This window comes from Cryptotermes secundus, unplaced genomic scaffold (assembly GCF_002891405.2).
Source record: "Cryptotermes secundus unplaced genomic scaffold, Csec_1.0 scaffold1920, whole genome shotgun sequence".
NCBI classification, from domain to species: domain Eukaryota; kingdom Metazoa; phylum Arthropoda; class Insecta; order Blattodea; family Kalotermitidae; genus Cryptotermes; species Cryptotermes secundus.
The window spans coordinates 26,254-40,437 of record NW_019733349.1 but is presented as its reverse complement, the minus strand read 5'-3'; the positions used below and the strand labels follow the sequence as shown (position 1 = coordinate 40,437).

At 39.7% G+C, this 14,184-nt stretch overlaps 1 protein-coding gene across 1 annotated transcript in view; it reads left to right on the top strand.

The window, feature by feature from the left end:
• LOC111868133 overlaps positions 1–14,184 on the top strand; it is a gene marked incomplete at its 3' end in the record, with an annotated part of 128,635 nt that overhangs the window by 90,035 nt on the left and 24,416 nt on the right. The window contains exon 2 of the mRNA XM_023858541.2: positions 6,553–6,933. Coding sequence (XP_023714309.1) covers positions 6,553–6,933 — 381 coding nt within the window. The remainder of the gene's footprint in view (positions 1–6,552; positions 6,934–14,184) is intronic.

The following is a 14,184-nucleotide window of genomic DNA, read 5'->3' as shown; positions in this document are numbered from 1 at the left end:
TATATATATATATATATATATATATGACAGGGTTGTATTGACATTTTTCATTCTGCGCAATAACTGCCTCAACAGAGCAGCATGTTAACCGGAGTCTGTCATCGTGTTCCAAAATATTGTCGCATTTCCTTAAATTCTCTTCTTTAAAATGATATTAAATTTAAAGAAAGAATGTCCCTTACAATGACACTGCATTCATATCACATTTTCATTACCGAGCTGGGATAGCTCAGTCGGTAGAACGACTAGACAGAGGGCTAGTTCTCCGAGGTATCAGGGTTCGATGCTTTGAAAAAGCAAGAGATATTTCTTTTCTTTAAAGTGTCTAGGTCGACGCTAAGGCCCACACATACTCCTATAAAGTGGATACCGGGGGTGTTCTTTCCCAGGAGGCAAAGGGTGAAGCTGACGATTCACTTGAGTCTGATGCTGATGTTAAGAATTGTGGAGCTATATGTACACTCCTCCCTACGTCTTCAAAACCTAGTGTTTAATTGAGTACGGGTGTACATTATTAACTTTACTTCAAGTTCACACTGGCATGGACATGTTGCTGTGTTGTACCATTGCATTGTGGACTGACGTGACCTCCTGTGGCTTGCTCTTCAGTGCTGGATCAATGTGACTGCGAATTTTATGGACACGCTAGGAATGTTACGGAACCCTGTTCTTTCTGCTCTTTTATAAACTGATAACAAAGTTCTCCGATATTTTAGAGTAAAAGTGGCACTCCTAGTTTTGTAGTAATTGCATTAGCATGCATTGATAATGTTACAAATGTAGACAAGAATAGGGGCGACACTATATTATCAAAGATTGCGACAGTAATTTTGGGTTGAGCTCTACATTCTGACCCCTACATCGATGAAAACTGTAGCTAAACTTCTTGTAGTAAATATGAGTGGAAGGGATAGGCTGTGCGCCATAATTTAGTGCACAAAATTCTCGAAGACATTCTTTGAAGTTTATTATTATTACTTAAAACACGAGCACTGGAATTAGAGAAAGTCAGCGCCACAGAATTACAACAAAATCTGCTGAATGGATTAAAATGTGCTTAGAATAAGTTCACTTGGTTTGTTGACGCAAACTAACCTTTATTATTGTTGATCTGCATCACTGTAATTCTGAATTGTCCGACAAAATTTGTTGAAACTCCCTTAAAGAATTAAATATAAGTTTGTGGAAGTGTATGAAAGATACAGGGTGTGTATTTAGCAATATGGCTGAACAATCAAATTTCCCCATGACTTTCAGTGAAAGTCTCTCATAACGAATTCTAAACACAAGTCTCTCCAGAGGTTTCATAGCGATGCAACAGCGACAGCCGGACAGACATGACATACACACAAGGCATTCTTTTATCTTGCAAAACCGCTAATAACTGCAGAAAATTGAACAGGCTTATTTAGTTCATAGTGCGCATGTCTTTTCTTATTGAACTTAATTCAGATATTCTTTTATTAGTATTTAAAATATATTTTAACCTTACGAGAAACAAACATCTCCATTACAGACTAGTTGGTTAATGCTCTTTAGGAAAATTATTCTTGTGTATTGTGACAATCATGCCAAACTGCAAAAGATACTCTGTGAACAAAACAAGGATCTTATTAATGCTAAAGCAAATGTTATGTGTAGTAAAAGTCTGAGTTCGTGAGTGTACCCGATCCTAGTTAAATATTGAACCCAGACTTCGGCACGGACTGTGGCGGAAGACCTTCGCTCGGTTCCCATGCAGTTGAGACTTTGAAATGATTTGTGCCAGCTTCCAGGTTCGCGTTCCTAGAGTTTGCTGCCGGTTTCCTGAAGAAGCCGCAATGACGTCAGTGGAGTGGCAGCTCGTTAGCGGCTGCTGGCACTTGTTAATTGAATTCGGTTTGTTGCACGATAGGATGGTCAGGAAGGTGAGTTACTATATTTCTGATGAAATTCCAGGCAGAATGTCGGAAAGCGTAAAGCAGTGGAGGATCTGCACCTTGCGGACTCTTACCCTATTAAGGTCATGATTATGAAATGAGGAAGGTTGACATTGTGGGGTCTCTTTGAAAGCAGTTATAATGAGTATGAAAACTGGATCGTAGAAGTTCAATGGCAGAAACCACTTGGGCAGCCAATATATGTATATGACAGAAAAAAAACAACAAAAAAGCATACACACACACACATATATATACAAACAGAAAAGAGCTAAATGTATCCCTGTAAGAGGCCGTGAAGGCCTATACTGTCGTGAGACGTCGAGGCCCCCACATTTTCTAGAAAATCGGTTCACAGATGGCTGTAAGTTTGTCAGCCTTACGCGCCGACCGCCCTTTATCCCCCAGGAAGATTCCTGGTACTCATTTCTGTTAGTCGACCCCAGGGCCATAGTGCGGCTAGAAGGATTAAGTAAATTGAAAAAATCCAATGACCTCATCGGAAAATAACCCGCAACCTGTGGGCTTGTAGAATAGTGTCACAACTAACTACGCTACAACGTGTCANATGAAGACGGCAAGGCATGCAGTGAAGTAATTTAACGTAAATCGAAAATCACCTGAAGATGGCACCTTTGTGCCGAAATATGTAGTGCAGGAGTGAAGAGTGAGGTGGATGAGTGTATGCACTGTAAGACGGCTGGAATAAATCATGGACATAAATCAGTGCAACAGGACGCTAAAATATAACATTAAAATATAAGCTATGTGAAACGTAATTGATTACGAATTTCTGGAGCAATTGAATAAACATGAACCCAAATACTTGATTCCTGGCTGGATTCAGAGGTTCTCTCTTCTCCTTAGTGTCAAGATCGGCTCTCGTGTCCACCCAGTCTCCACAAGGGTTAAAGCGACTAGCGAGTGAATCTGACAAACTCTATAATGCATGGAGCTGTACCTCAATTCCTCCGTACGTTTTCATGACAAGATTCTTAATTAAGGATATGGTTAACTAACCTTATGTTGAAAGCAGTCTTCTGGGATTTGGCACCGTATATATGTGGTGTTAACCGACGTTTCGGAGGAACGTATCGCCTCCATCTTCAGGGTAGAAGAAAAGCAGTCTGCTTTTACCGATTCTCACGGTCTCTTCGCTTGCAGATTTCTTATATTTTTTCTTCTACCCTGAAGATGGAGGCGATACGTTCCTCCGAAACGTCGGTTAACACCACATATACACGGTGCCAAATCCCAGAAGACTGCTTTCTTCATAGTCACCGCCGTGAAAGCCTCAAATCTTAACCTTATGTTATCTTACCTTACTACAGCACTCAGAAAGTGTATATTGTCCGTCCGAAACACCTCTGGATGTGCGTCATATCCTGACCATGCATCCTTACGTGCGAAAAATCCTGTGTACGAGTATTCAACGCAATCTCCGGAATTGTGATTTTGGTTCTTATCATTCGTTGAAAGTAGGATCTAGTAATTTTCTAATCACTATGAAACGACTTACATAACACTGTTTCATGATGACGTAACTTGAAAGATGTGTTAGATGTAGTTTACTACGGAACTTGTTCGTTTAATTCAGTTTATTGTATACTTAAATCCCATGTTCTTGACTGAAGTGAGTTAAGATTTGTGTGAAGATTAGCATGGTTAGAGCGATCTTTACTATTAGAATCATGACATTATCTTAAACCGGGCTTTATACTAACGGAATAGTAGAATAATGTGCCTTAAACATAAAGGAGTAAGATTAAGACAGTCAAGCAGACTGGTATAGATATAGACTTGTATTGAGGAAGTACCCGGTTGGAATCTTGCTAGGTTTACTAGCAAAACTGACAAAGGATTCTCGGCTCATTCCACGGTTCCCACATGCAGTTCCTGGGAGAGTGTTTCTAGAGTAACTAATCAGGGTCACATTCACACCGAATTCTACGGTATGTAACAATGAAGTTGAAATTTCCTCGTGATCAATCCATCAGGAAAGAAAACCCGATTTACGCCTATTGAATGCAAAGGAGTGTACTCATTTCGGTATCTGCTCCTTCTTCTTGCTTTGCAGAGTGATATGGAGTCTTGACTGATTGGTCCGGAGGTTTTACAAAGACTCTTATTCAACTGAATAATTTATGTTACCAAATGAGCTAGGATGTACATGAAGTAGTTAATGAAGTAATTTTGAAGAATGAAATTGTCGGTATTTCAAAGTACCCCAGCATGTGTCCCGAAGGTTGAGGAAAATCACGGAAGATGAAGCTAGAATATCCAGTCTCGCTGAAATGTAGATACGTGTGGCGCATCTGTTTTGTATTAAGAAGACACGTGGTTGAAATCCCAACAAAATTTCAGAAAATTGGGCTTCGATTTGTATGACTGGTTTTTAATTTATTTAACAATGCCTTTTAACTTAATAGGCTGCTTATGTGTTGCGTCCAGCGGTATGATGTTTGAGCTACAGATGAATTGAAAAGGGTGTAGAAGGAAGTGGCTTGTGCTAAAATAATATCCTAGCACGGATGTAATCCAAAGCAAGCGAATGACAGAGAATCTGAGAGCACAGGACAAGCTTTTCGTGCTAAAGTGATTTGCTTGTTATTTTTAACGGCTGACACTGTGCAGTTTGGATAAAATGGTAACGCTACTGACTTGTAATTGAGAAATGCTGGGCTCTGATTCCGGTCAGGACGCCGAATGCATTGACTAATGCTTTTCGGAGTTCTTCTCAGTCACTATAGAGAAATGCCACGACAGTACCTTCAACTTTAAAAGAGGTCGGTTCCTTCCACGTCAATTTTAATTTATTAATCAGTGTACCCTTCGACAAGTCAGAGTCTGAGCTGCTTACATCGTCGCTAAATGATCTCAGAACAGCTAACGCGGACACGAAGTGTGAGTCATTGAAATGTGATACTTTTTACGATATTATGAGAAATGTGTTTGTGGATAGTTTTCTTTGTGTATATCTGGAAAGCGTACGGGAATTCAGCAGGGTAACAAAGGCGGCGTCGAGTGGTTGGCGCTTCTGCAAGGTCATAGGTTCAAATCCAGGCAAGGAGATCAGCCATTCTTCCTGAAATTTATCGTAGATTTCCTAAGGATTCCCAGAGAAATATATCCCAATTTACTGAAAGACCGTTTCCACGTTTCCAAACGAATAGTTCACTAATCATCTTATATTTCGTGATTATTGAAAACCACATCAAATAAATTAAGAATAAATAAATAAGTACATAAATAAATAAAACAACAGGGACAAGGTGTAGTCCTACTTCAGCTGTTTCAAAAAGCCATCTTTACAATTTTGCTCTTCCCATTAATCTTTATGTTTCTTCAGAGCAGATACAATTCTATTGTTGTCATAACCAATCAACACAACAGATTCTGTTTTTCACAGAGACGTAAATGTTTTGCTTATAGCTAATCAGCACGAGATATTGCATTGGCTACAGGCATATGTATATTTCCCTTGGACTTCGTTAAATGTAAATCCACACCATATCCAGAAATATATTTGATAAATATTATAGGACTGAATTCGATCTGTTGCTTAATCATATGCCCAGTTTCGTGCAATGGGCTATTATGGGTATATGTAAGGCTTAACTGAAGCGTTAGGCATTTACAGTACATTGCTGACGGCGATAATTAGATTCAGCCCCAAGCAGTTTCAGAACTGAAGCATGTTATAACTTGTCTGATGTTGATGTAATCAAGGTAGACCTCTGTATCAGCTTAGGTAGTGGGGGGTAGAACCCTCCAAGTCCATGGCTCCCTTCGTTTGTATCCGTACACTTCAAGAGTTACGCCCTGTTCTAAAATTAATGATTATTTTATTTGACTTGTTCATTCATTTAGATTCTGGGTCGTATGGAGGGTAGTTCAAGTATAGGGAAAGAAGAGAAAGCTAAAGTACATAGCCAAAACAGATAATTATCCAAAATATATGCATACGTTACTAACTGTAAAATATTAAAAGGAGTGTAGCTTGAAGCGAACTTCCCATGTATCCCCACATAATCATATTCTTCTCCCTTTTGATGCAGTTTCCAAAGATCTAGTTATTTGCTTCGTGCATTGAAGCTAAAGGTTCTGTGATACGACATTGTTAGGGTATCAGCTCTCAGAATAATTTGTCTTAAACAGAGCTTCTTATTGAGATACCATTTTGAGTGTCCTCAACAATTAGACATAAGGTTTATTAACTAACTACAAGAGAAATTCTATAGATTTCATTTGTTTCCTCATCTCACTTATCTGTGGCTCTTCAGTCCTTTGTTGCACCTTGGCCACTTTTCCAGTTTCTTAATCTTTTGCACAGTCAGTAGGACTCCTTTGACGGGGGATAAGCCCGTCGCAAGGCCGCTACCGGCACACAGGAGAGCACAAACAGGGTATAAACGGACACAGACATCCGTGCCTCAAGTGGGATTCGAATCCACGAACCCAGTGTTTGAGCAGGGGAAGACACCTTAGACCGTGCGGCTACTGTGATTGGCATCTGTTGACTCAACCTCAATTAATTATGGAATTTGAGAGAGGGGGAGGTTTCTGAAGTCTAAAATATTATCGTCATTAATTTTCGTAAGGTAATGTATAGACCTATTTTCTGTTTGTTCAGGCGCGGTAGGCATCCAGATCACGGACCTCAGGGTACCGTCTGCTGTCCGGAACAACTCCGGCTCGGCCGCGCTTCTGGACTGCGAGTACACGCTGAAGCCGGAGGAACTGGCCGCAGACAAGTACTCGGGCCTTGTGGTGAAGTGGTACTTCAAAAACAGTCCGAGTCCGGTGTACCAGTGGATCCCGGGACAGAAGCCGCAGGACCTGGGCATTCTCAAGGGCAAGCTGGACCTGAGTCACCGTGCCTCAGACCACGGAGCCACAATGCACCGCGCTCTCTACATCACAAACCCCACGACCGAACTTTCGGGAGAATACAAGTGCTTCGTGTCCACCTTCGACGACGAGGATTTCATGACCAAGAAGATGGTCGTCTTCGGTAAGTAGTGAACGTTGACTATTGCTGATAATTGTAAGGTTTTCTTGCAGTCTTCACATACCAGCAGAAAATATGCAAACTGAAAGAAATTAAGGAATTAGCATGGAAAGAGTCGAATCCACATAATCTTGTTCCTCTTGTTTCATCACAAGAAATAAAGACAAAGGCGTCTGTTGCATCTTGCTTTGGCCTTATCTGTATTTCATAACCAAAATAGGACCAATGGGAAGTATAATAGCTGACATTTCTAAGCAAGGCGAAATAAGAAGGAACTGGGAACATGTGGTGTTGTACACGCGATGTTTTTTCTAAACTGATTCCGATAGAACACAAAATTTTACTCTTTGAATTTCTGAAGTCAGAGATAAGAAGAAATTTTTTTAACATTTTTTTCTCAACACAAGGACGTTAGACTTGAACCCTGACATGTGTACGTGTATCAATTGTAATTCTGTGTAGGCCTGCTTTAATGTGGTTCGTATTGCTTTATATTTTCTTCCAAATTTTACATTTTTAAACAGTTACGAGCATACATAAAAATTTAATTCTTAAAATCGTTAAAATGAGTATCTGTTTACTTGAGTGGCTGTATAAAAGACACGAGGGTACTCAGCTTCACAGATTCAAGTTCCAGGGTTTGTGTATCACTCATAATATTCGCATATGGCGAAGGACTTAGATCCAAGATTTCTGTTCGTGCTGTATTTAGTTCACCACAGGGGAATTAGGACTCTGCACTTACGTACAACAATCGTTTCCGAAGCGTCATGTTTGTGGACCTCCATTTCCAGACAAGTATTCATAGCGTGGTGCTTAATTATTTTTTATTGCTACTGGGGTGGGACTAAGTCCCTTGGAGATATTGGGTTTTCGGACTTTATCCATCGTCCTGGTTTTAAGATAACTAATAAAAACACGACGTTTCGGAAACTGGATCTGTTTCCGTCCAGTTTCCGAAACGTTGTGTTTTTATTAGTTATCTTAAAAACCAGGACGATGGATAAAGTCCGAAAACCCAATATCTCCAAGGGACTTAGTCCCACCCCAGTAGCAATAAAAAATAATTAAGCACCACGCTATGAATACTTGTCTGGAAATGGAGGTCCACAAACATGACGCTTCGGAAACGATTGTTGTACGTAAGTGCAGAGTCCTAATTCCCCTGTGGTGAACTAAATACAGCACGAACAGAAATCTTGGATCTAAGTCCTTCGCCATATGCGAATATTATGAGTGATACACAAACCCTGGAACTTGAATCTGTGAAGCTGAGTACCCTCGTGTCTTTTATACAGCCACTCAAGTAAACAGATACTCATTTTAACGATTTTAAGAATTAAATTTTTATGTATGCTCGTAACTGTTTAAAAATGTAAAATTTGGAAGAAAATATAAAGCAATACGAACCACATTAAAGCAGGCCTACACAGAATTACAATTGATACACGTACACATGTCAGGGTTCAAGTCTAACGTCCTTGTGTTGAGAAAAAAATGTTAAAAAAATCGCTTCTTATCTCTGACTTCAGAAATTCAAAGAGTAAAATTTTGTGTTCTATCGGAATCAGTTTAGAAAAAACATCGCGTGTACAACACCACATGTTCCCAGTTCCTTCTTATTTCGCCTTGCTTAGAAATGTCAGCTATTATACTTCCCATTGGTCCTATTTTGGTTATGAAATACAGATAAGGCCAAAGCAAGATGCAACAGACGCCTTTGTCTTTATTTCTTGTGATGAAACAAGAGGAACAAGATTATGTGGATTCGACTCTTTCCATGCTAATTCCTTAATTTCTTTCAGTTTGCATATTTTCTGCTGGTATGTGAAGACTGCAAGAAAACCTTACAATTATCAGCAATAGTCAACGTTCACTACTTACCGAAGACGACCATCTTCTTGGTCATGAAATCCTCGTCGTCGAAGGTGGACACGAGACACTTGTATTCTCCTGACAGTTCGGTCGTGGGGTTTGTGATGTAGAGAGCGCGGTGCATTGTGGCTCCGTGGTCTGAGGCACGGTGACTCAGGTCAAGCTTGCCCTNATATTGGGTTTTCGGACTTTATCCATCGTCCTGGTTTTAAGATAACTAATAAAAACACGACGTTTCGGAAACTGGATCTGTTTCCGTCCAGTTTCCGAAACGTTGTGTTTTTATTAGTTATCTTAAAAACCAGGACGATGGATAAAGTCCGAAAACCCAATATCTCTGGGTGTTATACACCATCGTCAGAATCCTATAGTAACTACTAAGTCCTTTGTACTGCGGCCAATTCTGGCCTATTGTACCAGCCCCAGATGATAGGTGAGGGTGATTGTGGAGCAATTGGTGGAATGAAGATTGATAGGGGAAACTGAAGTACTCGGAGAAAACCTGCCCCAACGCAACTTTGTCCACCATAAATCCCACTTGACCAGACCCAGGATCGAACCCGTGCCGCCGCGGTGGGAAGCCAGCGACTAACCGCTTGAGCTATGGCGCGGCGTACACACACCTTTACTTCATAGACGCCTCGCTGCTGTCGCCCAGTGACCTTCCTTCCCTGCAGATGGAATGCAGAAGGGAAGGGGGCGCTGGTGCTTAACTAAGTACAAGGACAATTTTCCTTTTTATGGTGTTTTGTAAGAGAGGAGCAAGATTTGTATTATACAAAATAAATAAAAAACTCTTTATGGTGCACTTGTATTCGACAAATTAAATGGATAGTTTTATTAATAGAAAACAGGATGCCATTTTAAGAATGCCGTCTTCTTAGATGTGGTGCCGTGTATATATTATGTGAACCGACGTTTCGGAGGAACGTATCGCCTCCGTCTTCAGGGTATTAGAAATCTGAGAAACTTTGGTTTACACAATAACTACAAGGCGCCACATCCCAGAAGACGACATTCTTCATAATCACCGCCGTGAAAACCTCTAATCTTTCTCTGTTCCACAAGCCATAGATTATTTCGTAATTCAATCTACAAGCTGCCACCTTTCGCAATTGACCCGCTTCACACTTTGCGGAAACAACTCACAGGCTTCATGGAATGCTGATTAATGTCCACACACTTCGTCCAGTTAGCAGTGGATTAAAATGCCATTAGGTGTTCCTTTATGTTTCATGTACAATTACTCATTTTCCTTCTTGCTTGCCAGCTGCGTTTGTCATGTGTTTGCAAGGGTCTGAAACCACAGGCTCTCGAGCTGTCCGCAGTCTAACCGCTTCAGAATGCCCCCTCCGAGTTGTTGGTGGCGATGAATGTGTGCTCTCTGCCTTCCGCTGTTGGCGTATAATGTGGCAAAACAAGTCCCGTCACGGTGCATTGGGTATACCCAAGGAGTGGCAGGCAAAGAAATAAATATTTTGATGTGAGTTTGTGATTTTTGGAGACAACAAACACAGTGAAACTGACTTAAGAAACATGTAGGCCTTTGTATTCCCTGATTTTTATTTATTATCTAACTCTCTAACGTCGTTGAACTCAAAGGTTCACTTAGAGGAATATAGCACGTTGCCATCAAAATAGAATTCCCCCAGAATGGCACCTCGGTCTTCAAAGGGGGCCTGTGAGGATTTTTATGAGATGCTAAACATTTTTAATGCCTTATTTATAATGTGTATATAATTTGTAAGAAAAGGCTGATTTTAAATGGCATACAAATAATTAACATGAAACAACACTTTTAAATGTAGAGGGCTTCAGAAAATTTCATTCACTTAAAAGGACCCAAATACATTTTAATTTATATCAAATAAGGCTAGTAATAGAAGAGTTTTGCAAAAAGCCAAAGTAAAATATTAGCCTATGTAACGAGAATCTCGAAGATTACATAAATTATGTGGTATTCTCTGGATAGTGGCACTTAGAAAGCTACGGTAACCCGTCCACGCAGATCAGGCAGGAGAGAAAGAAATATTTAGAGAACATCTGTGAGCAAATCTCTTGAAATGCGATCACTTGGAAGACTTTAGGAAACAGAAGAATAACATTAAGGTGTACATTAGGGGGTTAGATTTTGAGGATGACAGGTGAACATAGTAAAATTAGGATTGGGCTTCGGTAATAATGATGTAGGGCTTTAGAGTTATGTAACCTTAAATTTCAGTATATATTTTTCTTTACTGATGCTACAACTCTGTGTGGGTCTTGGCCTCCTCCATAGGCTCTGGCTGTTTCATATCAGTAATTTTTTCCGAGATGGGGTTGGTAGCCCTGTACTCAATCCCAAACCTGAATGACCATGGACTATATACCTTCTGACTCCTACCTTTTTGCCTGCCTGGCACAGGTGGCCCTACCAAATGCTTACGGCTCCCACCAGCATAGCTCTCAGAATCACTGTTGCGCGCAGACCTCTCCACGAAAAGGCGGAAGTCCTTTGGAAAGAAAATTATGTATTTAGAGATTTATACTGTTTTTGAACTTGCAGTGTATATTTAATCACTGTGAATGTATCAATATAATCAGATAAAGGAAGAGTGGCATGGACATGCAAACAATAAGCAAATTCGCAATAAAAATATGGACGCCTCACTCAAAGTACTACATAACAGTGCAATATCTGTATGTCAGCAGTTGGCAGTGTCAGCCTGCAATGCTAGATCCAATCACTTTTTTCGCCTGGCTGGTAACACTGATAAATATCATGAGCATGCAATTCTGGATCTGCCAGTCAACGTTGCTCTTCCCCTAAAACAGAAACCTTTTGAATTTTTAATTAAAAGTACTGCCAAGTGGAAAAATGTGTATATCAGGAAGCTTCGATATCCACAGTCTGTATGATTCCAGTCGAACCGAAGTAAATTGGTTAGACATAATCAGATTTATTCCAAATTGAATGAAAGGCCACCAGGACTGTGTATTAATCCTGTACGCGATTCGTTATTGCCTATCGTGTTTACAGCTCTGACCTAATCAAAGCTTTGTAGGAGCTGAAGCTTGCACACAGGCTCTTGTTTAATTTGTAATGACGTTTGTTTAATTTGCGTGATGGATATGTGTTCCGCAGAATATTTAAAGTCATGGTGTAATATCGAAACTTTGATAACTGCAGTACCCGATAGAAAAAAAAACACCTCCTTCAATCTCGACTAAAGTGCTCACTTCAACAACATATTCCTTACTAAGGATAAGAATACGTTTTTTCTTGTGTAGTTTTCTAAGTTTCATGAATCTTAATCCTTGGATTTTAATTCCTGAAACTTGAATATGCTACCAACTAAGTAGAGTTTCTTAATTTCCTAGCTCTGGAAAATGAAATGTGGTTGCAGGCCGAGCTTCAAGATCACCAGAGGCTTCCTTCACTTACCACGATATTCCGAAGTTGTTTAAGGCTTAACATTCTGTCATAATTCTGTGTCATTCAGTTCTTTCGTCTTGTTTCTCTTCGTTAGTTTGATATCTTTTCACCGAAAGCATTTCCTTTTATTTTATGAAGAGGAGGAAATCATCAGTGTCATCATCTGTAAAACAACACACATAAAGAGTAACTGGTTTCATTGTCTTAACAATTAAAATAGAAGCAGCTTAATTATATATCTTTTACATCACAAAATGTTGGGCCGTAATATGTTTCATATTGTGATTATATGTTATTGTCTCTCCTAGCTCTCACTGTGGAGCATAAGGCTGACTTCTCAGTTTGATAATCACTTTTACAGACGGTAGGACTCCTTGGACTGGTGATCAGCTAGTCGCAAGGCCTCTATCTAAACACAGGACAACACAAACAAAAAATAAACTCATACACACACACCAAACATCCATGCCTTTTGCAGGATTGAACCCAAGATCCCGGCTTCCGAGCAAGTGAAAACAGTACATGCTTTAGACCGCTCAGCTACCGTGACCGGCGTGATTATGTATATTATACTGTATGAAGTCAGAATATGTTCGTGATAATAAGTTTCAGTGTGTGTTGGTTTCACTGGTTTTATACTTCGCATTGCAAATAATTCTGTTCGAACTTACATTCATGATTATTCCTTTAAGAAGCCATTTCCGCCGTCCGAACCTTGTATTGCAGGATGCTAAGAAATTTCTAGTTACATTTACAGGTCAGTAAGGCTTCAGGCCTTGGTGGAATTTGTAGGTCATTACTATGCTACATAAAGTGTAAGGTTTGCTAATAAAATTAACTTAAAAATCTGACAGTCGCTGAACTGGTAACGAAATTCTATGCTTCTTACAGAAATCAAAGATTCATGAATATGTTCACTCTGCACTTTATCCTGGGAGAGACGAATCTAGTGGACGCCTTCACACACTCTCTCTTTTATGGTCCATTTTAATATTAGACCTAATTTCTGAACTAGTTTCTTACGTTTAGGGTTTCCGACTGTTTCTTTTTTGCATTTCTCCTTGTTCCATACATCTCATTCTCCTTGATTTTACAGCCATAATCTTAATATTTTGTGGGCGTGTGTAATGTGAACCTCCTCATAATGTAATTTTGTTCATCCTCGTATCACGTGTTCTGTCTTACATGCGAGTATTCGCCCGAGCACAATGTTCTCAGAAAACCTTAATGCATTCTATATTCTTCCCTTGGGGCAAGAGACCAAGTTACTATGCAAACAATATACAGCAGTATCACGTGTTCTTGCTGTTGCTATTTCACTGCGATCACCCAGGCAGTATTGCTGTGTTGCACGACAGAATGGCCTTTTCTCGCATCACACATAGCTCATATAACAAGTTATGACAGTTGTTGAAAACAGACAAAGCAGTTTCAAATACAGGATTATAACATTTAACTATTGATAGCTTTCCTTTCATATTCCGTTAATATGGTGTCAACAATCGGTTTACATAGCAGTCAGCTGGGAGTAGCTTTAGAAATATTATCCCGGGTGTGTTTTCGCACTTTGTGAAATAAGCCACGTGTCATGTTCACATCAACTGTTGGATTATAACCAATTGTAGATACACGTGTTAACGCTGACGCTCGTAATCCCATAGGACCTACAGTGCAGTGAATTCTGAAAGTCCGTATGACACACAGTTTTAATATTGCGATATTGGTTTAAATCATTTGCTGTTGCGTACGCACAGTTAGTGTATACAATTCATTGTTCGCTTTTGAATGTAGCTGGAATCGAGTGATGTTAATTGAAAAACATTTATTGTTTGGTACCCTCATGATCCTCTGACCCTAGAGAGATTATTGATTCATAAACGAATGCAATAAATAAAATAACTTTTATAAAAAGTAAATTTTGCAGTGTAATATAATCCAACATTCAGGATTAATAGAAATAAAGG